The 26,179-nt window shown below is 37.5% G+C and overlaps 1 protein-coding gene across 2 annotated transcripts in view; it reads right to left on the reverse strand.

The window, feature by feature from the left end:
- The window catches only part of UST (uronyl 2-sulfotransferase), a 383,123-nt gene that overhangs the window by 162,546 nt on the left and 194,398 nt on the right, over positions 1 to 26,179 (reverse strand). For both annotated transcript variants that reach the window (XM_020986581.2, XM_078155078.1), the window contains exon 3: positions 2,749 to 2,904. In XM_020986581.2, coding sequence (XP_020842240.1) covers positions 2,749 to 2,904 — 156 coding nt within the window. The remainder of the gene's footprint in view (positions 1 to 2,748; positions 2,905 to 26,179) is intronic.

Consider the following 26,179-nt stretch of genomic DNA (forward strand, 5'->3'; position numbering starts at 1 on the left):
TATATCTATATTTATCTATCTATAGCTCTCTGTCTCTCTCTTGAAATAAACGCATACACACACACACACACACACACTCATCACAGAATCACAAGGCTGGAAAAAATCTTAAGAGAATGTTTTGTCTATCTTCCTAGCCACTAGATAGAGAACACCTAAAACATCTCAAACAGATGAAAATTTAACCTACCATTTTTTTTATGAAAACCACCTTCTAAGTCCTGTCTAGTATTTAATAATCCTCCTGGTTTTAAGTTAACCTTCCCATCCAAGCTAAGTCCCTCATACTGTAAATTTAATTTCATTTTTATTTCCCCTCCTTTGGTCCTCAGAGGAAATGGAGAACAGCTGGTCATCACTGTCTATGTGAAGAAAAAAAAACCCCAACACAAACGATGATATACTTGGAAATTGTTATTTGTTTTCCCTCAGCTTTCTCTGTTCCAGACCTTTAACTTTTCTTGGACATCTCATTTTCCAACCCTTTAATTACCTTTGCTGCTCTCTCCATGTTCTTGACATCTCTTTTCGGCTTTGGAGGCAATAACTAGACACTGTTTTACAAAGGGTCAGACAACTGCAAAGCATAATGAATTGCCCTGCAGTTCCTGAATATTGCTGAGCCTAAAGCATGGTTATTAAACAAACTTCAAGCTTTAGAACCAAATCATAATGAAACTGTGAGCAACAATAAAATAAATTACAACATATGCTCCATATTTACAGTGCCTTTAATCTAAGCTGTTAAAATGGAGTCACCAGGATAAGCTCATTACTCCTCCTTGTCATCTACCAGGTCAAATAGTCAAAGAGAACCTGATAGACCTCTGTACAAAATGATTTATTTTAGGAATAAATGTTTCTTAAATATCAAAGAAATTTTTTTTCCTTTTCCTGGCCTAAGGTGTAAACATGGCGCTTAAATATTTTGCTAGCTTTTAATAGGGATATCATATCATGGGCCAAGACTATTATATGAATGTTTTCAAAGTCATTTTAATCATTAAGTTTGGGAAGAGACAAAATGCAATAATTTATAACAAACAATCTTGATGACTACATTTTCTTAAGGGTGAATCCACCTGGCTGCACTCAGAAGTATAACAATTTAGCCAAATGACTTTTGTCCATGGAGCAGTCCCCAAGGAACAAATAATGCAAAATTCATGGTTCTGATCTGGATCTCAAATATGCCCTGATGATCAGAACACAGACCATATAACCCAGCTATCATTGCTCATTTGATGCCAATTAGCAAAGCACGCTGGGGGCAGCTAGGTGGTACAATGGATGGAGCACTAGGCTTGGAATCAGGAAGACTTATCTTCATGCGTTGAATTCCAGACTCAGACACTTACTAGCTATATAACCCTGGGCAAGTCACTTAACCTTGTTTGCCTCAGTTCCTCATCTGAGGATGAATTTCTCTAGCATCTTTGCCAAGAAAATTCCAAACGGGGTCACAAAGAGTAGGACAGGACTGAAACGACTAAACAATAAAAAGCAAAGTACACTAGAAGAAAGGAATACCTTCTTTAAGGCTGAGTTTGAAAATGTAATCCTATAAAATACAATCATATCGTAGTGTCTGTCTCCTTTTTTTTTTTAAATCTTCAAAACATCTAGCTGATGTTCTGTCCACAGTAAGAAATCAAGAAAGGTGGCTAACAGATTGAGTTTCTCCACAAATTAATGGAGAGCTCAGTTGCCCAAGGTACATAGCTCTCTGGTTAGTTAAAGCTCTAACGTACTTTCTTAGCTGCACCATTCTGAGGGTGTGATTGGCGTGGCCAGTCAGATAAACATCACTGGCAGTAGCAGTGAGGGGTGCTCACAGACAACAATCACACCTCAAAAAGCTAATTTTTTAACAGTATAATAATTAGCTTTCTCTTCTGGTACTTCTGGTTCTTCTGGTAATGCAATAGGGTTAAGTTTATTGTCCCTTTTATCCAGGTATATGTCTGACCAAAGGAAAAAAAGAAACAAATGCTGGGGAAGAGAGGTTTCTCTCGCCATTGTATCTGTAGAGATATAGGAAATTAGTAAGAGAAAATCAGTGTAGAATATTAGAATAAAATGTCATAGGATTGCTATAATCATGCCATATCATGTACACATACATATATATACGTGTGTGTGTGTGTGTGTATGTATACAAGCACTACAATCTTTTGTGATTTATACACAGTGCCTGATACAGAGTAAGCACTTAATAAAAGCTTGCTGACTGACTCACTGACTATCATTTTTCACAAATTAATTAATAATACAACATATTTACATAGGCCTTTATGGTTAATAAAACACTTTATATAAATTTAGTTATTTGATTCCACAACAACCTTGTGAGCTTAGTGTTGCATGGGTTATTGCCTTTGTTTTACAGACCAGAAACTAGAAACCAGAAAGGTTAGGAGATTTTCCCAAGGTCACAAATCAAGCAAATATTACATACCTGTGTTCCAGGGAACACAGGTCTTTTAAACCAAGACTTTGTCATATCTCATAGGTCCTCTCCACCAGGCCCTGCATCAGAATCTTTCAGAGAAACCTTCTTTTAAAAAAAAAGAAGCTTACACAATTCTTTACTTTTATTTCCTCATATACTCTAGAAAAAACACAGGATCAAATTAGAATTGTGCCGTACATGCCTGGTAAGTTATCAACCATTCTGTAAATACACATGTCAATTAGATGAATGAAGTAAAACAAGACAGAATTTAACAAAGGACAAGATCAACTTACTTGTTCATTTTTGGTCAGTCTGGTTTTGTTATGAATGTCTGATGTAACCAAATTGAATCCATGTTTCTCTGACAAGATCCTCAAAAGTAAGACTACAGTACGACTCCCACACTTTCCAACTCTATTATATACCACTTGGCTCGGGAAAGGAAGTACCTGGGAAGAGAAAAAGAAAGGAATTAATATAGTAAATAAAAACTGATAATGGGTTTTGTATTTTCATCAGATTCACAGTAATAGCCTTGGTAAACCAGAAGGCAAAAGTGATGAGCCCATTTATATTACCTGAGAAAATGTTATGAAGGTTAAAAACGTATGTGGGTATATTATTTCTCTCTTTTTTCACATATGTATTATGCAATTTGCATAGTATACATGATATATATATATGCTTATCATAAAAATATATATAGTCAAATACATCTGCTCTTTACATATAAGTATATGTATACTTACGTAAATATTTCTATAGATTAGACTGGTAAATTTTATTCAAATTTTTACACTGGTCATGAAATTCTTCATGAGTTTTTCAGTAAAGAGGAATTCAATATAGAAATTCATGATTTAGGGATTATGATTTTGGTAGGCCAAGAAGTTATATTGAAAAGTGTGTATTACCAGACTTGAATCTTTCCAAACCCCTCATAAAACTCTGCCTGTCCCCTAACCTCCATTCAGTGATAAATAATCTATTTCAATGCTAAGAGCTCAGGATGAAGGAAATTTTATAGAAGGAAGCAGCTGGCTAGCTCTAATCCAAAGAATCACTCTTTCTCCCTATTCATTCTGTCCGACTTCACATTATCTCTCATTATACCTGCCTTGACCACTATGATGACCTTACAACTGTTCTTCCTGCTTTCATTTTCTTCGTCCTCCAATTTGTCTTTTGTATTGTCGCCAGAATCATTTTTCTTCTGTACTGATTGGGCCATGCCAAAATTTGGGCTTTTCTCTTTCCTTCTTCTATCCACTGAATTCCTACTCATCCTTTAAAGCAGGAGTGTGGAAACTGCAGCTTCGAGGCCACATGTGGCCTTCTAGGTCCTCAAGTGCTGCTCTTTGATTGAATCCAAACTTCACAGAACACATCCTAAGGGGATTCAGTCAAAGGGCCACACTTGAGTACCTAGAAGGCCACATGTGGCCTCGAAGCTACAGGTTCCCACCCCTGTTCTAAAGTATAGGTAAAAAATTGCTTCCATGAAAACTTCCATGTTCGACAACTCCCTTGATAATAACCTTGCTTTTCCAATCCCTTACAAAACTTTTTTTTCCTGAAAAATGCTCTAAATCACTATTGAGAGAGAAATGCAAATTAAAACCACTCTGAGCTTCTGCCTCACATCTGTCAGATTGGCTAATATGACACAAAAGGAAAATGACACATGTTGGAGATGTGAAAAAAATAAAATACTTGGTGACCATTCTGGAAAGCAATTTGGAACTATGCCTAAAGGGCTATAAAACCATGCATACCCTTTGACCAAGCAATACCACTACTAAGTCTGTATTCCAAAAAGATAAAAACAAAAAAAGGAAAAGGACCTATGTGTACAAAAATATTTATAGCAGCTCTTTTTGTGGTGGCAAAGAATTGGAAATCGATGGGATGTCCATCAGTTGGGGAATGGCTGAACAAGTTGTTGTATGTGATGGAATACTATTGTGCTTTAAGAAATGATGAGCAGGATGCTCTCAGAAAAAAACATGAAAGACTTACATGAACTGATGCAAAGAGAAATGAGCAGAACCAGGAGAACAGCGTACACAGTAACAGCAATATTGTATGATGATCTACTATGAATAACTCAGCTATTCTCAGCAATACAATGATCTAAGACAATTCTGTAGGACTTATGATGAAAGGACTTATGCTGTCCATCTCCAGAAAAAAGAACTGGTAGAGCCTGAATGCAGATCAAAGATACTTTTTCTTAAAAAAAAAAAACAAAACTTTTTTCTAGGTAGCTTTCCAATGTATTTACCATGTATATTGTGTATTGTCGTATTCAGTGTATTTGTCATATTGCCCTACTAAACTACAAGTCCATTGAGGTCAGGATCTATGCTTCATAGCTAGATGGTACAGTAGAGAGAGTTCTGGGCCTGGAGTCAGGAAGACCTGAGTTTAAATCTGACCCTAGACTTTTGCTAGCTGTATGACCCTGGACAAGTTACTTAACCTCTGTCTCAGTTTCCTCATCTGTAAAATGGAGATAATACTAAAACGATGACAAAAAAATAACAAACTCCCAGGATTGTTAGAAGAATCAAATGAGAAAATATTTGTAAAGTTCTTGACATATAATAAGTGCTAAATAAATATCTGTTTCCTTCTTTTTCTAAATTTTATAATCTCCCTCAATATTAAGCATTTTACTATGCAGAATGTATAAACTTTGTATGAACATAATAGATAATCATTTTTGAGTAAATGATAATTAATTTACAATGAATAAACTTGGAATTTAGAGTGGTATCTTAGAAATTGTGCTGAATTTTGAATGAATACTTAGCTTTGAATTGCACTCTGTCAACTGTATGACAATGGGCAAATTACAAAAACTCAATGGACCTCAGTTTCCCCATTATAAAACGATGACCTTTAAAGTCATTTTTAGGTCTGAATCTATGATCTGATCCTATCTCCATTGAAATGCCAGAGGCTAAAATACGGAAAACGTAGATATTTACACGTTCGAAAGTCAGTTAACATTTATCTTTCTTCAGAATGCTTAATGATGATATTTTACCTTTTACCCATATTGCTGTGACTAAAAATGTACATTTCACAATTGGTGGTACTTATTGGTGGCACACCAATTTGCTTGGTTCTCTGAGGTATTTGTGACAAATTTGTCTATATCACTCATGTGGCAATTAATTATATTCTATATTGTCACCATTACATTCAAGCTCTAGAGTAATACAGGACCACCTCAATGTAATTCATGCTTACTCAAAAGAGATGGGCCTAACTCCACAAAGGAAAAAAAAATGGTGGAACAATATCTTTTGCCTAGATTATGACACGAAGTTAAATGGATAGTCTATGAGTTAGTCCATTAGGGAAGGGAAAAGGAAAGAAACGAGCATTTATTAAGCTTCCTCATGTGCCAGTCATTGTGTTAAATGCTTTGCAAATAGGATCTCTTTCAAATCCTCACAATAACCCTGGCAGATAGGTGCTATTATCCTTCCCATTTTATAGTTGAGGAAACTGAGGCAAACAGGGATTAAGGGATTTGTTCAGGGTCACAGGCTGGGTTTGAACTAAAGTCTTCCTGACTCTTGCACCAGTGCTCTATGTACTGTGCCATCTAGCTGTTTTTAGGCATTAGCATGCAAATATAAATATATGTATGCTTTGGCAAGGCATTGTGATGGGATAATGAGCTGGGCTCAAAATTGAACAGAATGAAGAGAGCAGGTCGAGTTATTTTGGACTTAGAAAAGGGCATGCATATTTTTGCCCCTGGCCTAAGACCATGCAAAGCAATGGCTGCTTTCCAGGTGTGATATATGGTTGCTCATTAATTGAGAGGCTAATATGAATATGCTAATATGCCTGTAATCTCAAGAAAGCCTAACCTCTTCTCTTTGAATGAGCCACTTATACAAGCAAACTGAATTAACTTTTTCTACTTTGAAATAGCAATTAGTGCAAAGAATGAAAGAACTGATTAAATCTTTATCCATTAAGCTGATAATAGAGCCACCACTTGCACTAATACTTTATCCTTAGATATTAAATGTCCACTTATTTATTGAAATGAATAACTGAAACTCTTAGAAAATATAGGTAAAAAAACTTAATTTCTTCCAAACTAACTGAATAATTCTTACAGTACCAGAATTTAATCCTTAATTATTTAGATAAGTGCTTCAAATCTCTATTTTCTTTGCCAATAAACAGAGATGTTATTGACCATTTAATAGTGGTTTCTTAACTTAAAAGAGATACTAATTATAAAACACTCTCAAGTGTTCCTTATTCAATTAAAATGGGAATTTAGTATCAGATAGTTATTATGAACATTTGCTCCTTGAATATAATATGCTCCTAAATGCTCAGATTCCTATATATTCCTTCTTTGATGTATTTAGATCTACAAAATTGTAGCTATGAAGTAGGAAAGAAACCATAATATAAGCAGAAAACTAATTATGAATTAGGTAGCATTAATGCAAAGCACATCGAACTTTGCACAGAAGGACCTGGGTTTGCATCATGATTTCAAGGAATATGATCTTGGACATTTCACTTGGTCCTTTGGGTTTCATCAGTAAAACTGGAATAATAATTCTTGTATCACCTAATGTATGCAGGTTGTGAGGACCAAGTTAGGTAATGTATATAAAGGACATTATATCCATAAATATCAGCTGTTATTATATTACTAGTAGATATTTTCAAAGTAGTATCATAGATTTAGAGTTAGAAGGGATCTTGGAGGTCATCTAATCCAACTCTAGTTTACAGATGAGGAAACTGAGGCCAACTATGCTGTAGAGTCAGGTCTCAAATGCAGGTCATCGACTCTGAAGTAAGCTCTTTTTCCATTGTATCAGTCTTTATCCCCATAGATCCTGACATAATTTAAAATCTATTTTCATCAAATGCCAAAAAGTATCAGGTCATTTGTCTGAAGAAAGAACTCAGAACACAAACTACAAAACATGTATATGACAGGACTATGAAACAATGGGATTAGTTTTCATGTGCAGTTGTAGAAACCAATTTTATTACATCATAGTCACTTCTCATACCTTGACATGAACACCATCACACAAAAAAGTCTTCTATATATTTCCAGTGAAACATTTCAATTTTGCCAACATGACACATTTAATGAGCAAAAAAAAAATCAACAAATTATCCAAGTTGCATTTATGTGGCATTTGAACAAGTGATAACCATCTCTAGGGCAGAGTGAGAAGAGTAGGAGGGAAGAAAAAGAAGGGAATAAAAGGAAGTCACACAATCACTTTATATGTTTAAAAGGAATAGCAAGTTGTGTATAATAGATTTGCAGTTTCATGTGCAATCATCTTTTTTTTTTCTGCTATACTACTCTGTTATGGAAATGCTTGTTTCATTTCTTAAGTTCAGAATAAAATAAATTTTAAAAAATAATTTTATAGCTAGAAGGGATATATGACTCCTCTTTAGGTAGAACATATATTATTTTGTTTTAGATACTTTCCTTTTTAATCTTCATCTTCCACTTGGCATTGCCTCCTTGGCTGGAAAGGAAAGACTCATAAAGTATGATTATCTTTCTTACTCTGGTTGTACATTTCTTTTCTGGTTCTAAAATTACTGACTTGCTCCTGTTTACTGCTAATGTCTATTTGAATCCCCATTACCTTATTTGACTTATATCCTCAATGAATGGTAAAAACATTTTCAATTTCCTCATATGGAGAGATATCCAATCATTTTTAAAAATTTAACATAAAAGCCATAGCAAATGTCTGAATTGAATTGGATTGACTCCTATCAGCCTGCTTATAGTTATCCTTTATTTTCCTATTATTGAGAGATCTATAAAGAGAAACATCCTAGTTAAGTATGTCACAAAAAAGCTCTGCTCTCTCCCTCCTATGAAACAATGTTCTCATTTATAACAAATGAAGTATTTCAGAATAGCTCCTTGGATGCTTTTATTTTTTTTTCACTTAATAGTATTTTTCCCATTATATATAAAGACAATTTTCAACATTAATTTTTTATAATTTTAAGTTCCAAATTTTTTTTCTCCCTCTCTCTCTCCCTTTCCTTCCCCCTCCCCAAAACAGCAAGCAATTTGATGTAGTTTATATATGTACAATAATATTAAACATATTTCTGCATTAGTCATGTTGTAAAAGAAGAATCAGAACAAAAATGAAAAGTCATGAGAAAGAAAAGAAACAAAAAAGTTAAAATAATATGCTTCTATCTGCAGTCAGATTCCATAGTTCTTTCTCTGGATGTGAACAGATGCTCTTATTTTTTTTAAGGAAAGAAGAAGAATATACTCTCTGCCATTTGCCTCCTCTCCTCCACTACTATGTCTAATGAAAGTAGAGTGGACAGCTCTCTTGGAAGTTATTTTAACCTTCTTCCAGTGGGATAGAAATAAAAAGGAGGGAAGCTGGTTGTTGCAAATTGTATATAAAATTTTAAATTTGCTTCAAATTTCTATTAAAGACATAGGGCACATCCTCAATGTTTCTGAAGAGATGAAACATCTCCCAAGGCCAGGCTCAAAATTCTCTTCTTCCTTATCCATCACTTGCCAAAGGAAAGGCAGAAACTCCAACCCTAGGATTCCAATCATGGTCAGTTTACTGCCTTCTGATGTTCTTTCACTATCAACTCTTAGCCACATCTCCCCTAACCTTCTCCCATCCATCCTTTAGAGAAGTACACACACATTCCCTCCAAATAAATGTTGTTCATTCTTGGCAACTATAACTGAGTATTCTGTCTGTGGTTTTCATTTTATGGACAATTTATAAAATCCAAGGGGTCTTTGAAGTATATGAACTACATGTTTTTATGTTAGCTGCCTTGTAATTCCTACATATGTCACAACCCCCTTGAAGCTTAAGAATTATGTCTCTGTAGTGTGCCAAATAAACAGAAGACTTTACAAACATATGGCAACTACAAAAAAAAAATACAATCAGATATTATCTCCACTCCAGTGGGCTCTTCCTAGTTTGAAAGGGGTAAATTTCTCAAGACTTTCCTAAAGAAAATCTAATATGATCTGGATCAAAATTTATCTAATGTATCACTTTAAACTTTTCTTGGGGTGGATAATATTGAAGGGTTTGACTATTTCTAAATCTCTGGAAAATGATAGTTAATACTGTGCTGCATATCACCAAAAGAACTCCCGTATAGAATAGTCTCGTGCCTAAAGTCTTGAAATTGATGAGGGAACTGGGGTGGGGGAAGAAGGAAAGGAAAATGGGGGATATGAGAGCAAATACTGTTTGTAAGTCACCATACTACTATCCTTCATGCAGTCCACTGGTAGCTCTTGAACTTTGATCAATTGAGATGAGCTCCATAATTGATCAGTCAGCTCACGATATCTGGTGTGTCAATATAGTAAAATAAACTCCTGTTTAACTAGAATGGCTGGAGGACAGGGTGTTCCAGGATACTGAATATTTCAATTGCCATTGAACATCAACAATTCCCTGATCCTCCTAGTTATGCATGAATTAGGAATTAGGAAAATATGCATTTTATTAGGAATTAAAGGACCAAGTCAAGACAGTAAGTCAAAAGGTGTTCATTAAGCACCAACTATGTGCCTAAACACTGGGGATATAAAGAAAGGCAAAAACAGGACCTGCTTTCAAACAGATGTTTGATGTTAAAATCATACTGGATAAGATTGAGTTTCACTCAATAGCACTTTCTTGACTTTGGCCAAGTTATCTAACTCATCTGGGCCTCAGATTGCTTATTTGTAAAATTGGGTGACTGGACTAGGTGATCTCTAAGGTCTCTTCTAGTTCCAAAACAACAATCCTGTGATCTCAGGATGTTTTATTTGATGATTCTGAATGAATTTCATGATGCTGATGGGTATGCCATTTGGTCATTATAAAAATCAATAGTTAGGAGTAGAATGAAATGGAAAAAGCACTGGGCTAGGAATCAAAAGATCTCAATTCTAGGCTTAGCTATTTCCCTATTTAGCTTCATGACCTTGGGCAAGATGTTTAACCCCTGTGGACTGGTTTCCTTATCTGTAAAACTAGGTGATTAGTTAGAGTGTTAGACACCACTTAGCTGCTTCCAAGTTTCCTGGAAAACGTGGTTAGTGTTTTCTATTTTGCATTCTCCATTCATTTTTGAGATACCTTTGAATTTGTTATGTTTCCTGAGAGGTAGGGTAGTAGAGAGGAAAGAGCCTGGAAGGAGGAGTGATGAGATCTATATTCTGGTATTATTAGTTGGCTGCGTGACTTTGGGCAAGTCACTTTACTTCTATGGGCTTCCCCCTCCCCTTATCTGTAAAAAAATTAGGAAGGCAAACTAAACTGCAAAGGATCCTTCTAGCCCTCAAAACCTGTGATTCTAAGATGAGGCTGTAAGACATTTGCAGATTTAAATTCGTCACCCTTGTGGTACCCTGCTCCTTTATTTAATTTCATTTCATTCTAGGAGATCTAAATATCCATATCTTCATAATGGGAGGCAGCTTGATTATGCCATTTCCAGAGAAGTAATACTCAGCATGATGTAACAGCATCTGCAGACAAAGAATCTGTTTTCACAATGAGCCAGGAATCATTTTGAGGCTGTGATGATAAGTTACAGTGGTTGAGACTTCTAAGACATTCAAGGGAAAATAACTCCGAGATTCATTTAAAATTAAATTCCCAGATGACCTTGGGTGACGATTATGAAAAAAAAGATGGATCTTCAAAATTTCCTACTCAATTAAGTGAAAAGGAAAAACATGCAAAGTAAAGTTTCTAAAATGGAAGTTAACTTACTATTCTTACAACGCTTAAAATCAGACACCAAATAAAGTAAATCCACCCATTCATTCATCAGTTTATTAAATGTCTACTATGTATGAGTCACTATGCTAGGTGCTGGGGATATAAAAATGAAAAAAGACACAGTGCCTGTCCTCAAGAACCTTGCATTCTCCCAAAAGTGGCAAATATTTCCTGCAGAATACTGGCAGAATTCAAAATTTCAAAACTGGTTTCGTGCCTAGAATGCCAAAAGTGATGATACTTTCAAGTCAGAAGAACTTGATTCATGGGCTGCATGTGTCGAGCACATACTGTACACAAGCAGAGACAAAGGGAGTAACTGAAGTTGGAGACGCTGGACCATCCCAAAGGACTATTTCTAAGCGTTTGTGCATGACTTTGTCTTCGTTTCTCTTAATCTGGCAACCAAATACTGAACATATGCCTGACAGGCTGTAGCAGATCTACTGGAAGCCCTTTTAACCTTCTATACTGCTTTTACCAAAAGATATAAATGGAGAAAGCCTGTTATGGGTTTGGCACTGTCAGCCTCCACTACTAAATCATAGGGTCATATCTCAAATGTGGTACTGAAGACACAATCTAAAGCTCTAAACAACAACAAAAAAAGTTGACATGCTTCAGGAAGTGTGGATGTCTTATATTAAAATTCTGCTGCTTCCCTATGAACAGTCGTTTAAAAATCCCATTTAATTTCTTCACTGACCCTAAAACTGCAGATATTACAGCAAAGAGAGAAATCATAGAGTCTCTAATAAGGACTAAATCAGTCCATAAACATTTATTAAGCGCCTACTATATGCCAGGGACTGTGCTAAATGCTGGGCATATAAAGACAGGTCAAACAAACAAAAACTAGCTTCTGCTCTTGAGCTCATATTCTAATGGGAAAGTTTACAAACATATATGTACAATAAGATTATTCAGGATAAATTGGAAATCATGAACAGAGGGAGGCCATTAAGGGGCATTAGAGAAAGGCTTTCTGAAGAAGTCGATCATCAAACCTTTATTAATCATGTACTGTAGCCAGGTACCATGCCAAACAAATTTTATCTCATTTGATCCTCATAACAGACCTGTGAGGCAGGTGCTATTATGATTTCCATTTTACAGTTGAGGAAACTGAGATGGGATCACACAGCTGGTATGTGCCTGAGTCCAGATTTGAACTCAGGTTAGTGCTCTATCCACTGAGCCACCTAGTTTTCTCAAATGAAGACTTCCTTAGGGAGAATTTTTGCTGGGATTTGAAGGAAGCATTTTCACTTAATTCTAGGTTTGAGGCAGTAATGTTTACCAGACCAATCAATTCAACTGGCTAATGTGAATAAAACTGACAATTAGCAATTTCAACAACTGTTAACAGGAAATATTTCCTATTAGCATTTAGGAGATTGCAGAGAGGGGAGTATAGATCTATGATTTCATTAAGGAAACTACTCACAGTAGAAGGAACCCTTTCCTTCTATGCAGATGGGTATCTTATAACCTTAGAGGAAGTTTCCTGAGGCTTTGAGAGATTAAATGACTTGCCCAACATTGCATATCTAGTGTGTGTCAAGAGCAGGACTTAAACCCAGGACATCCTGACGTAAGGTCAGCCACTTCTCCATGCTGCTTCTCACATTACACACAGATATGCCCTTGTTCTTTATAAAGCCTTTCCACCAGGCTCCAAACTTCAGATTTGCTCCTTATCTGGATCAATAATATTTTTAACTTTCATTTGCAGGACTACAAATTCAATTGGGGCAGCTAAGTGGTGCAGTGTATAGAGTTCAGGGCCTGGAGTCAGGAAGACTCCTCTTCCTGAGTTCAAATCTGCCCTCAGACACTTTTTAGTTGAGTGACCCTGGGCAAGTGATTTAACCCTGATTGCCTCAGTTTCCTTATCTGTAAAATGAGCTGGAAAAGGACATGGCAAACCACCTCGGTATCTTTGCCAGGAAAACTCCAAGTGGGGTGATGAAGAGTAAGACACAACCAAAATTAACTAAACAACAATAAAAACAAATTAAATGAACCTAGACTTATATGTTAGGCAAATGTTTTCTTCTCTTTAAGTCTGCTCTAGAAATGAAGGATTTTAAGTCAATGTGTTGCCTCTCCCAAGGCTATTCTACTCAACAATTTATGTTTCTTCAACACAGTCCAAAGCAGATTTGTTATAATGCTAATGGAGGATAAGTGTTGATTATTGATTGGCAGCTTCATAATTTAGAGAGGACGATGTAAGTATAGGCAGTCCGTTCGTGGCTTCCATTACTCCTTCAGAAGCATGTCTTTTACAACCACTGTTGGATTACAGTTGGCTGTTGTTTGTTTTTCAGATATCAGTTGATTCCATTACCTGTATCTTAACAACAGCCTTCTCTCCTAATAATGATCAAGGCAAGTTTCCAAGGCTATCTGAATGATATATGACCAAATCTGCAGTGTCAATTATAGCCTCCTGCTCTCCTACAGTCATACAATGCTGTGGACGTAAGAAAAGCCAGGGTTGGAAGGGAGAAGGGAACAAGTATTGTTTATGTGCCTGGCACCTTGATAAGCACGTTTCCAATATGTGCTCTAGTGATCACCTCATCTGACCCTTCATCTTACAGATGAGGAAGTAGAGCCCCAAAGAAGGGAAATGACTGGTCCTATGTCACACAGCCAAAAGAGAACAGAATCAGGACTAGACTCCAGGTCTGCTGGTACCAAGTCCAGTGGTTTTTACATTCTACCAGGTTACCACCCTGAGCTCCCCAAACACTCTGGTTTGGGTTAACTAGTAACTACTTAACCCTCTATCCTTTTCCTACAAAGACCAGGCTTTATAGAATCTGGGATATTCTGCCTTTGGATTGTTTCTTTGTTTGCAATGTGCTGTGTGAGGGATGTAGAGTCATCCCTACCAAATAAAACATTCCTTTGGACTGGATTTCAGATGCTGAGGGCAATATCAGGCACATCGTATACACTCTAAATGTTTGTCAAACAGTGAATAAATATTGAAATTGAGTCTCCCCTTCATGAGTGAGAGGATACTAAGTGAAGGGGAAACAGAAAGTCTTCCAGTATTCTGTCTTTTGTGGTTGCAGGGAATGGCCCGTGCCTTCTTACAGCCTCAGCCCCAGCTGTGATAACGGCTGGTAGTAGTCCTAGGAGCATGTCCTTAAGGATCATTTTGGGTGCCTTTCATCACCACCTGCCCAGCCATCCATATCAGCTTCCAGGACGAATGAAGAATGGTCCAAGGACGAACCAGGTGGATACGGGGAGGGAATGGGAGGGACACGTGGGAGGGTAAAAGGGAGAGAGAATGTACTTCCTACACATCAAATGAATTAGAAACATAATCGACAAGATGTCCATGGGTTGGAAGATTTACTTTATTAAAGCAGCTTATATTCCTGAGTGATTTTAATCAGAAGTGTTAAGCAAACACACACACACACACACACACACACACACACACACACCACCATACACATATGTATATGTAATTTTGAGATGGAAACTCTGGCACAGGAATATTTGGTTTTTTTTAAGTACATCTTCCCAGATATAATATTTTATTATTGGTACATAATCTAGGTCTCGCCCACAAACGCACCCAGTCTGACAGCACACATACGCACCCAGGCACACACTTTTTTCCTACTACACACGCAGGACCCATCTCTGGCTAACTACTCTTTGTTTTTGATTAGTTACTTAGTGCCAGGCAAATAGTTTATTTCGTTTTGCTCTGTTTCATCCACACTAAGATAAAACGAGGATCCAATTTCCTGTATGGAGCTGTTATCACTTTCAGACCATGCTCTATTTCTAATCTCAATGTAACTGTTATGATTAGCAAAACCATTCGGTGTCAAGAAAAGAATGCCGGAGTCAAGAGTCAAGATGAGCTGGTTCCAAGCTTCAGCTATGACCCCAATTTATGATGTGACCTTTGGTTAAATCGCTTTTCCTCTTTGGGCCCCAGTTTTCTCATCTGAAAAAAGAAAGAGAGCTCGTCTAGATGATCTCTAAGAACTAAAGATCTATTTATAACCAGCAACATGTTCAGTACTTTCTAATATTCAAAGGATGATCACTTGACGAGTTCACAATCTGACAGAAAAGGTGGAAAAACACTCAGATGTCAGTGTGCATTCAGGAATCCAGCATTCTAAGGTCTCTTCCACCTCCAAAAGCCAGTGACTCTATTATCCTACAATTATATTCAGCTTTGGAAGCACCTCTGTTGTCTTAATGAGAAGAACACATTTGAAGAATCTGAAGAAAAACACATTCAAAATATCTTTTCTCATCCCCAAAACTGTTATTCTGAAAAACAGGTGGATACAACTTAAAAGCCTGGCTTAAGCCAGTAAGAAGATTTATATCTGGAAACTACCACTCAGGATGGCATAAGCATGACCCAACAGCTGGAAATTAGTGTGGAAAAAATGGTACTTTTTTCAAGCATATTGGCACAGCTTTAATCTTAATTGTCTTATCTCACTCTGTTACTTTTGTTTTTTAAGTGCAAATTTTTGGGGAATCGAGTAAAGTGCAAAACACGTATGTAGCTATCCATATACATGGGGTGTCCATGACAAAGATGAATTTAAGCAGACTTCAAAATACTTTATTTCATAAACATGAACACAAATGTTGCCAACTCTATATTGCAGAAATTATTAAATCTCTTTCTTTCTTCCTTTCTTTTTTCTTCCTTCCTTCCTTATTTTTTTCTTTCTTTCTTCCCTCCCTCCTTTCCTTCCTTCCCTCTCTCTTTTCTTTCTTTCCTCCCTTCCTTTTTTCCTTTCTTCCTTTCTTCATTCCCTCCTTTCTTTCCTTCCCTCCCTCCCTCTTTCCTTCCTTCCTTCTCAGGACTATAAACTTTGTTTGATTTGGTTTTCATCTGACTATCTTTATACCATAAAAATGGTGCTAAGTCTATAACAACAACTTCTATTCTATAGCACTTGAAAGTTTACAAGCACTTTTCTCACAAACAATCCTGGAAGCTGGATATGGCTGACAAAATTTAATCTCAGAGAGCTGAACTGACTTCCCAGGGTCACATAGCTAGGATACATTGGGGCCCGGACTTGTTCCAGGCCTTCAGATTCCAATACTAGTCCTCATTCCATTATAACATCTACAAAGCAGGAACTTGATCTTCGAAGAGCCCATGTTAAAAACAGCACTTTCACTTCCATTGGTAAAATATTTAATGCATTAATGGAAGGGGGCATGGATTAGGAGAAACATTTGTAAATATGATTCTGAGCCATCACTGGGGGAAGCCTCAACTCACTGTGGTTTTCCAAATTAGCTCAATTATTTAAAAAGAAACCCTACTGAGTAGGTACAAATTTTACTCTAAAAATCTAGTTATAATCTGCTCAAAAAGGCAACTTTTTAAATAGTCCTCCATTCTTTTGTATTTTGCCATTCATTAGCTTCAGCATATGTTGAATGAACATACCTGACATAATTTATCTAAACAGTGATGTGACTGATAAACAATTTTGACCTAGTTCTAGAAATTACCCTTAAGGTTAACTTGTATTCCCTTATCAAGAGTGTTAAATGACCTCACCCAGAGAGAAGCACTTGTAGTCATGGGTAGAAACAGGCTTTTATTTTTGAACTTAAAAACAATGTCTTTAAAGCATTTGAAGACGGATTCAGATTACTAACTTGGAAATCACCTCTTCCACTGCTGAAAAGGTTTACAATGCAGTTATTTTTTTCTCACAAATTGTGTGGAAATGTAATTGTAAACTATAACTAGGTTTTTATTATGGAGAGTGAAAAATCATTGCCAATGACAAGTTTCTCATTTATCCACTTGGCCGTAGCTTCCAGAAAACTTCAGGGCAAAGTTTATTGCTCCACTATTATAATCTGCTTAACTCAGTTGCCTGAGATTATCTGCTACTTCTGCATCTCAATCAATCAATAAACATTTATTAAGTTCCTACTATGTGATGGGCACTGTGTTAAGTGCTGAGGATACAAAAAGATGCAAAAGACAATCCTTGCCCTTACTCATATGTTCTTCAAGGGCTGTGAAATGAGCAGGACATAAATCATATGTGAAAGAGAATACGTAAGTAGGATAAATGGAAGCAAATTTTAAAAAAATTTCATGAGTATGAACATTATTGACAATTATATATTGCAGATACTGTAAGAACTACATACTCTGAATAATGAATATATGTAACATTATATCTATATATCTATATCTATATACATATATGTGATAGGTAAACAATGTCCAAAAGAAGAAAAATCCACTTGTTATAGACTTTGCTGTTCAGTCTTTTCAGTTATGTCTGACTCTTCATGTCCCTATTCATGTCCCTCCTTTACTCCCATTCTCCCATTCCTTTTTGTGCTTTTTCCCCTAAATTGACCCAGCTGCTTACTGTCATGGAAGAAAATTATCTGATAAATTAAGCTGTACTATTATATTGGTTTTCCCCTCTGAAGTTCTTGCAGTTATTTTCATTTTAAAAAGTAAAGAAAATATAGGACAAAGCTTAAAGCCCAAATGAATGACTCTCTAATGGTGGAATTTTAGGCACTGTTCTACCTGTGATGGGAACAATTTGAAGGGGCCAGAGGAATTCTACTAGTCCCTTTAAATTACACCATATTGGTGACCACCTATCAGTTTATAAATAAGACCGTCTCATCTTTAGGCAACACATAATCATAGAATTTAAAGGGGCCTTAGGGGTTATCTAGTTGAACCCTCTTATTTTATAGATGAGGAAACTGAAGTCCAGAGAAATCATATGATTTTACTAAGTCACCAGCTGGTGGCAGAGTTAGAATCACAGGATCATAGATTGGGAGATGGACGGGACCTCTGAAGTCATTTAGTGCAATTTCCCTCATTTTTCAGATGGGGAAACTAAGGCCTACAGAGTTTAAATGAGTTGTCCAAGATTACATAGATGTAAATGGCAGAGCCAGGATTTGAACCTAGGTCTTCGGATCCCAAAGCCCGACCTCTGCATTAATAGCAAGGCTTCTTGAACAAATGTCTCCTTATCCCAGGCCTAGTGATATTCTCACCATATCAGTTAACCACGAGCATCCCCCACGTGTCCTGGGACCCCTTCTTTTTACTATCCATATGATCTGGCTTGGTGATCTCTTGCTTCGGTTCAATTACCATCTCTATGTCAATAGTTTCCAAAACAAAAAAATCTAGCCCTAATCTCTTTCCTCAGACGTAGTCAAGCAATCCCACCTGCCTCTGGATGTCCTGTAGACACCTCGAACCCACCATGCCCCAAACAGAACTCATTGTCTTTCCTCCAAATGCTTTCCCAGTCTAAACTTCCCTATCACTGTTGAGGGTACCACCATCTTTCCTCACAACCTCTATGTCATCTGAGATTCTTCATTCTCACTTACCTCACACTTCCAATGCACTGTCAAATATTGGCATTTTTGCTGTCATAACATCTCTTCTATAGGTCCCTTTCTCTTTCCTCATACAACCAAAAACCTTGTTCAGGTCCTCATAATCTCTTTCCTGGACAGTTGTTGGTGCTGTGCAGTCATGTCCAACTCTTTGTGGCTTCATTTGGGCTCTTCATGGCAAAGATACTGGAGTAGTTTTGCCATTTCCTTTTCCAGTTCATTTTATAAATGAAGAAACTGAGGCAAATGGAATGAAGTGACTTGCCCAGGGTCACACAGCTAGTAAGTGTCTGAGCCAGATTTGAACTCAGAAAGATGAGTCTTTCTGACTCCAAGCCCAGCACTCTATCCACTGCATGCTGCCCTGCCTGCACTACAGTAGCCTTCTAATTGGTCTCTCTGCCTCCACACTCTCCACTCCAATCCATCCTCCAAAGATGCCAAGGTAATTTTTCTAAAGCACCAGTCTGATCATATCACACTCTTTTTCCTGACTGACTCAAAAGATATATTGTTTTTTCCTCAGTCCACACTGAATTCTCCTTCTCTGGGCTTCTATTTCACCATATGGGTTAGCATTTAATTGAGACCTAATTGTTTCATGTATGTTATTTTTGTCTCTACTACTGTACCACAAGATTCTAGAAGGCAGGAACCATTTCTTATACATTTATCACGTGCAGACTAATACAGCACAGTGCTGGCCCAATAAAATACTTGTTCTTTCATTGATTTGAGCAATGTCAACCTTCTGGCATTTTTTCGTAGGGTCTACTTGACCTCAATCAGTCCCTGCTTCCACTTATATACCTAACAAGTGATAGTCCCTGAGTAGGATAGCAATAACTCCAAATAATCATATCATACTACCAGACACACACCTACTTTAAGGTCCCTGGGGAAGACATACAAAGTAGAAGATATTATGCCCAGCTGGAGGAACACCACCAGCCTTGTCTGCTTATTCACTTGGGTTGTTTTAAACCTTCCTAACAATTAGACCAATCCCAAGGTGAAGTGGCTGCCTTGGCAGGGCCCCAATTTGTGGAGGTTTTCAAGCAAAGGATAGATGGCAATTTATTAGATGTATTGCAGGAGATAATTCTTGCTAGGCTGCGAGGAGACAGGCAAGTGCTGGACTTAGAGACAGAGTTTGAATCTTGGCTCAGATACTGGTGTGAGTCTGGGCAAATCCCTTAATCTCTACTTACCTTGGTTTCTTCATCTGTAAAATGATGATGATGATAGAACCAAAATGCACAGGGTAGTTTGGAGGCCCCAGTGAAATAATATACGTAAAGTACTTTAGCTTCCGCTTCCGGGAGCCAAGGTGGCGGAGTGAAAAGGCAGTCGCTCTCACTCTCCCCATCAACCTCTGAAAACCCAGAAAATATCACCCCAGAAAAAAAAACCCCTGGAACAATTGAAGTAGAAGAAAGATGGGGAGCAGCAGTGCAGCAGCCCAGCAAACGGGTCTCCCAGTGCCTCAGCGAAAATAAGGGAAGCAGCACTACAAAAGGCCCCAGGCGGACAAGCACCCTGCAGCATTCATCTGAAAGGAGCTGAAGAAAGCAAGCTAGAGTCTTCCTAAAGTCTTGCTGATTCCAGCCCAACACCAGGTGAGCTGTCAGAACCCTACAGCCTCCAACTGTCAACCAGGAGGAAAGCCTGAAGCACAGGTGGTAGAGCAGGCAAACACCAACACCTGGACCTCTGAGTGCCTCAGTGGGGGGGGGGTGGTAACCAGCTCAGAAAACTACCAGGTGCCTCAGCACTGCAAGGGGCCCCAGGCGGATAAACTCCCTGCAGCATTCATCTGAAAGGAGCTGAAGAAAGCTAAAGGAAAGGAAAAGCAGGCAACCTAGAATCGCCTGAAAGTTCCAGCCTTGCTGATTCCAGCCTAACACGAGGTAAGCTGCCAGAACCCTACAAGCCTCCAATTGCCAACATAAGAGGCCCCAGCACACAAAGCCAGTGACCAAGACCTAGGCTCCCAACACAAGAAGCTTGGGTCAGTGCCCTCTGTTCCCCAGCAGGAGAGCTCAATCTCTTTAAAGGCCAGGGAATAAAGAAACACCATGAGTAAAAAGAAACATACCATAGAGTCATATTATGAGAAGAGTGAAGATCAAGACAGAAATTCTGAAGAGGACAACATTGTCAACAATCCCATATCTGCAACATCAAAAGGGAATATGAAATTGTCTGAAGGCCAAAAAGCCTTCTTAGAAGAGCTCATGGAGAATTTTAAAAGTCAAATGAGAGAGGTAGAAGAGTCCTTAAAAAATACAATTGGCCAATTGGAAAAAAAGTACACTGAAGAAAACAAGTCCCTAAAAACCACAATTGGCCAATTGAAGAAGGAAGTATAAAAACTAACAGAAGAAAACAATCTGTTAAAAACTAGAATTGGACAAATGGAAACCAATGACTCTATGAGAGATCAAGAATCAGTCAAACAGAAACAAAAAAATGAAAAAATAGATGAAAACGTAAAATACCTCATTGGTAAAACAACCGACCTGGAAAATCGACTCAGGAGAGACAATTTAAAAATTATTGGACTACCTGAAAATCATGATAAAAAAAAGAGCCTGGACAGTATTTTTCAGGAAATCATAAAGGAAAACTGCCCTGAAGTCCTAGAACCAGAAGGTAAAATAACCATAGAAAGAATATACTGCTCACCACCTGAAAGAGATCCCAAATTGAAAACACCAAAGAATATAATAGCAAAGTTCCAAAATTACCAGATGAAAGAGAAGGTGCTGCAAGCAGCCAGAAAGAAACAATTTAAATATCATGGAACCACAGTAAGGATTACACAGGACCTTGCAGCTTCTACATTAAAAGACCACAGGGTATGGAACATGATATTCCATGAGACAAATGAGCTTGGATTGCAGCCAAGGATCAACTACCCAGCAAAAATTACCATGATTTTTCAAGGGAGGAGATGGCTATTCAACAAAGTAGGGGACTTCCAAACCTTCCCGATAAAAAGACCAGAGCTCAACAAAAAATTTGATCTTCAAGTACAAGATTGAAGAAAGATATAAAAAGGTAAATGGGACAGAAAGATGTAATATGTTGTTAATAAGGGGTGAACTGTTGACATCCCTACAAGGGAAGATGACACTTGTGAAGTACTTTGCAAACCTTAAAGCATTATATTGTTTTGTTGTTTAGTTGTTTCAGTCATGTCTAGCTCTTTGTGACCCCATTTGGGATTTTCTTGGCAAAAATACTGGAGTGGTTTGCCATTTCCTTCTCCAGCTCATTTTACAAATTAGGAAACTGAAGCAATCAGGGTTAAGTGACTTGCCCAGTGTCATTCAGCTAGTAAGTGCCTCAGGCTGGATTTGAACTCATGGAGATGATTCTTCCTGACCCTAGGCCTATCTCTCTAACCACTGCACCACCTAACTGCTCTAAAGCATTATATAAATGCTAGGTATTATTGGTCAGTTTCAGGTTGAACTAGCAGCAGGATAGAATGTTGGGCCTAAAGTCAGGAAGACCTGAGTTTAAATCTGGCTTCAGACACTTACAAGCTATGTGACCCTCGGCAAATCACTTAACTACTGTCTTCCTCAGTTTCCTCATCTGTAAAATGGGAATATTAATAGTAGCTATTCCAAAGGGTTGTTATGAGTATAAAATGAGATAATATTTCTAATACTTTGCAAACCTTAATATGCTATATAAGTGCTACTTATTATTTGTTAAATACTTATGTACTTTGTGCCCCCTTCCAACTCTGAGATTCTATGATATGTATGATTCTCACATTCTGACCTGGGACTACAACTGAAACCTAAGTCAAGTCACAAAAATTCAGCCCTCTACTCACTTGTAAAAATTGTATAACTGCAGTGTTTCCCATCATTTCACTCAATCATGAAGCCACAGTATTCCCAGTCCCAAACACTCCAAATGACCAGAAAAGGATCTAGAATTGGTTATAAGAAAAATCTTCACTAATCACTTTTCACTATACTCATGAAATTATTTTGCTCTAAACAGCAAAAAAAGTAGGAGAAATTCATTTAATCATTCATCTTTTCATTTAATAAACTAACTATTTATTAAGGGCACAGTCTGTGTCCAAAGCACTGTTTGAGGTGTTAAGAGACGTAAAAAGCTAATTTATGCAGGTACAATTTTTTGTGGGGAAGAATGGTATTGAGGAAGCTACCCAGCATCCTCAAAATTATACAGCCTAGTTTATGGCACAGTATACCTCAGTGTAAGGCTGTATTTGGGAGAACTATAAGCAAAGCTGTGAAGAGTATCTATCTATCTATCTATCTATCTATCTATCTATCTATCTATCTATCTATTCATGTATGAATCTATTCCTTCCTTCAATTGTTTACATATCTATCTGCTTATTTATTTTTGCTCTACACAAAACATGCCAGGGAAAGCAGCATGAAAAATGCCTTAATGCCACTCTCCCTGGGCAGAGAGTCCAGGATCAGTGGTACCAGTGAAGTCACCTTGTCATGGGGTTTGGAGGTGGTACAGTTCATAAGGGGAATGATAACAGGGAGTCAAAAGAACTCCTGCCATTTGGTAGCTTCCTATTTTAACTTACCATTGTTATCTATTCTGCACACACATTTGTTCCTACAAAGCTGAATAAGTGTAAGTATTGTCAAGGTACCTTTGAATTTAAGCACCCTAGGGCAAAGCTGTAATCACTTTACCCTAGGTAGGGCTCGGCAATAGATATCTCCAAATTTACCATCTGGAATAATAAAATTTCAGAACCAGAAGAAGCCTTGTTTTACTTCACTTACATTGAGGACCATAGGGGTGAAATCACTTATCCAAGGTCATACCCTTTGTCAGTAGCAGAGCTGGAATTAGAACTTGGGTCTCCTGGCTTCTAGTGTAGTGCCCTTTCCATTAGATTACTGCTGCTTCCCCTAGACGTTACTTAATTGCCTCTGTATAAACATTGTCTCTGATATGTTGTTTCAATGATGACAAAGATTTACATTTTTTAGAGCCAGTGACCTAAACTTGCTGTTGGTCATTGTCTAATTCTCTTAATAGTTAACATATTTTCAAATTTCTTTGAACCTTCATATGTGGTATGCTATATATTTTATGACCACCCCAATATACTATAACCCATCTTGGAAGTCTGACCAGTCACTATCTGTTTCAATAAAGTTGAAAAATGGAGTTTGTGCTAATGAGTGTGACAAAAACTGAGACAGCACCAGAAAGAAACAGAGAGAGACAATGAGGTAGAAAGAGAGAGAGAGACAGATGGTAAAGAAGAGACAGATAGTGAAAGAGGAAACAGACAGGGAAGGGCTGGGAGGGAGGAAAAGGGCAAGAAAGAGAGACAGGGAGAGAATGAGAGTGAGAGAGATTTCAAAAGTTTAATGAATGTTAAAGGCAAGCTGATAATAGCTTCAGTGTATGCCAAATATGAGCTCAATTACTAAGACAAAAACCCCCACATCTTTAATTGATTTATATTTCCTTATATTGAACTAAATGTGTGAAAAGAATCTTTCAAAAGAGATGTGAAAATGAAGTGTGATGACCAGGCTGGGAGAGTTTTAAAGTAGATCCAGTTGCAAATCACAATAAAAACCAGCTGAACTGAATGGTAAACCTAGAGGAAATTTTGGTCATTTAAAATCACCATTTATTAATTCCATGAACTTGGGCAAGCTATTTGCTTCTGTTTCTTCATGAAAGTAGGGAAAATAATTGCCCTTCCTATTTCTCAGAGTTGTTGGGAGATGGTAGTTGAATGTGAAAATATATGTGAGGTTGTTTTGTTATACTGATACCTGGGCAAGATGACAATTAGCTAGAATTTCTTCTTGTGTGGGAAGCCTGGAGAGTCTGAGGAAACAAGAGAAGCCAAGTATTGGAAATCTTTCTTGAAGAGGCAATAGGGACGGGTAGGCCTTAACAAGAGGAAGCAAGATGGTGGCCAGTGATAATACCTGTATCTTATATAGTTCATTAAAGTTACAAAACACTTTAAAGCCTTTACTTTCCTTGAGTCTCACAATAACTCCTTGAGAGATACAACAGCTATTATTATTCTCATTTTATAGTTGAGCAAACTAAGACTCTGAGTGATTTGACTATGGTCACACAGCTAATGAGTGGAAATGGAAGGATTTGAACTCATGTCTTCCTGTTTCCTAGTCTAGCAATTTATCCATCATGCTAAGACCCAAGAAGATGATTCTAATAAGCTTGGTGTTGGGATAGAACATGGTGGGGTCCAAGGGAAAATTGGGTGATATGGTTTCTAATTGAATTGAAACATGAATTTTGCCTATATGGTGAGTCATGTTTGGAGAAAGAGATGAAACACTAGGAAAAATAGTGTAAACAGCAAAAATCCAGTGAAAGATAAACAATTAAGGCCAGAGGGAGGGAGCTGTTGGTGCATCTGAGACAGATGGTTTGTGCTGTTCATCTACCTGGGTGTGAATTCTGCCTTTAAGAATCAATTGACCCCTTTGCAGGTTCATTGATCCACAGCTGCTTACATTTGCTTCATTTGTCACTATAAAGTACAATGTGAGTGGAAATGTAAGCTATTAATTCATTTTACATAACAGTTAAGAGCTACTAAAATGAAATTTTAAGAACAGTCTATTAATAACACTCCTGGATGAAAGTGGTGCAGAAAACTTTTTTTAAAAAAAAGACAATGAAACATCCTTATATAATTTGTTGGGTACACATTTTTACCTCTGTATCTCTTTTTTGGAAGGAGGCTCAGGATCTATGATTTTTAATCAATGTGGAGAAATCCTGGTGTGGAGATTCCCTTCCACAATGCAGATCAGCAACTCATCTGTTACTTAGATTCTTAGAGAGTTGCTTGAGGGAAAGACATGTTAAATGACTTGTCCATGGCCATAAAACCAATGAGTCAAAGGTAGAACTTGAACCAGGACTTCATGACCCTCAAGTACAACTTTCTATGAACTACTGCTGCCCCTTCTCTGGAATGTTGCATGTGAGAAAAATTAACACCTTAATGATCCCATTGAGAATTTAGGGGACAAGTATACAAAAGCCTAAGAATCCATCAATATTCTAAAGAAACCAGGAATGACAAGTGAGCCATTCTAACCATGGATAGAAGGCACTGAAAAGCTACTTAACAACTCAGGAAGAGTTGGGGTGGACAACAGTCAGGCAGGGTACACCTGGGAAGTTCCTGGAAGGAGCTGGAACTATGACAATTTTCTTCTAGTTCACCTTGCAAAGAGGCAGTATGTCATGGTGGTTAGAAAGCTGGCCCTAAACTCTGAGTTCAAATCTTGCCTGTGATATATACTAGCTGTGTGACCCTGGGTAAGTCATTTATCTTCTTAGTGCTCAAGGCAACTTTCTAGCTCTATAAGCTGAAGAGGAGGTACTGATGTTCACTGATAGAGGCAGTCTTCTCATCGGAATGCCCTGCACTAATGAAACAGAA

This window comes from Phascolarctos cinereus, unplaced genomic scaffold, assembly GCF_003287225.1.
Source record: "Phascolarctos cinereus isolate Bilbo 61053 unplaced genomic scaffold, phaCin_HiC Scaffold_5;HRSCAF=322, whole genome shotgun sequence".
In the NCBI taxonomy this organism is placed as follows: domain Eukaryota; kingdom Metazoa; phylum Chordata; class Mammalia; order Diprotodontia; family Phascolarctidae; genus Phascolarctos; species Phascolarctos cinereus.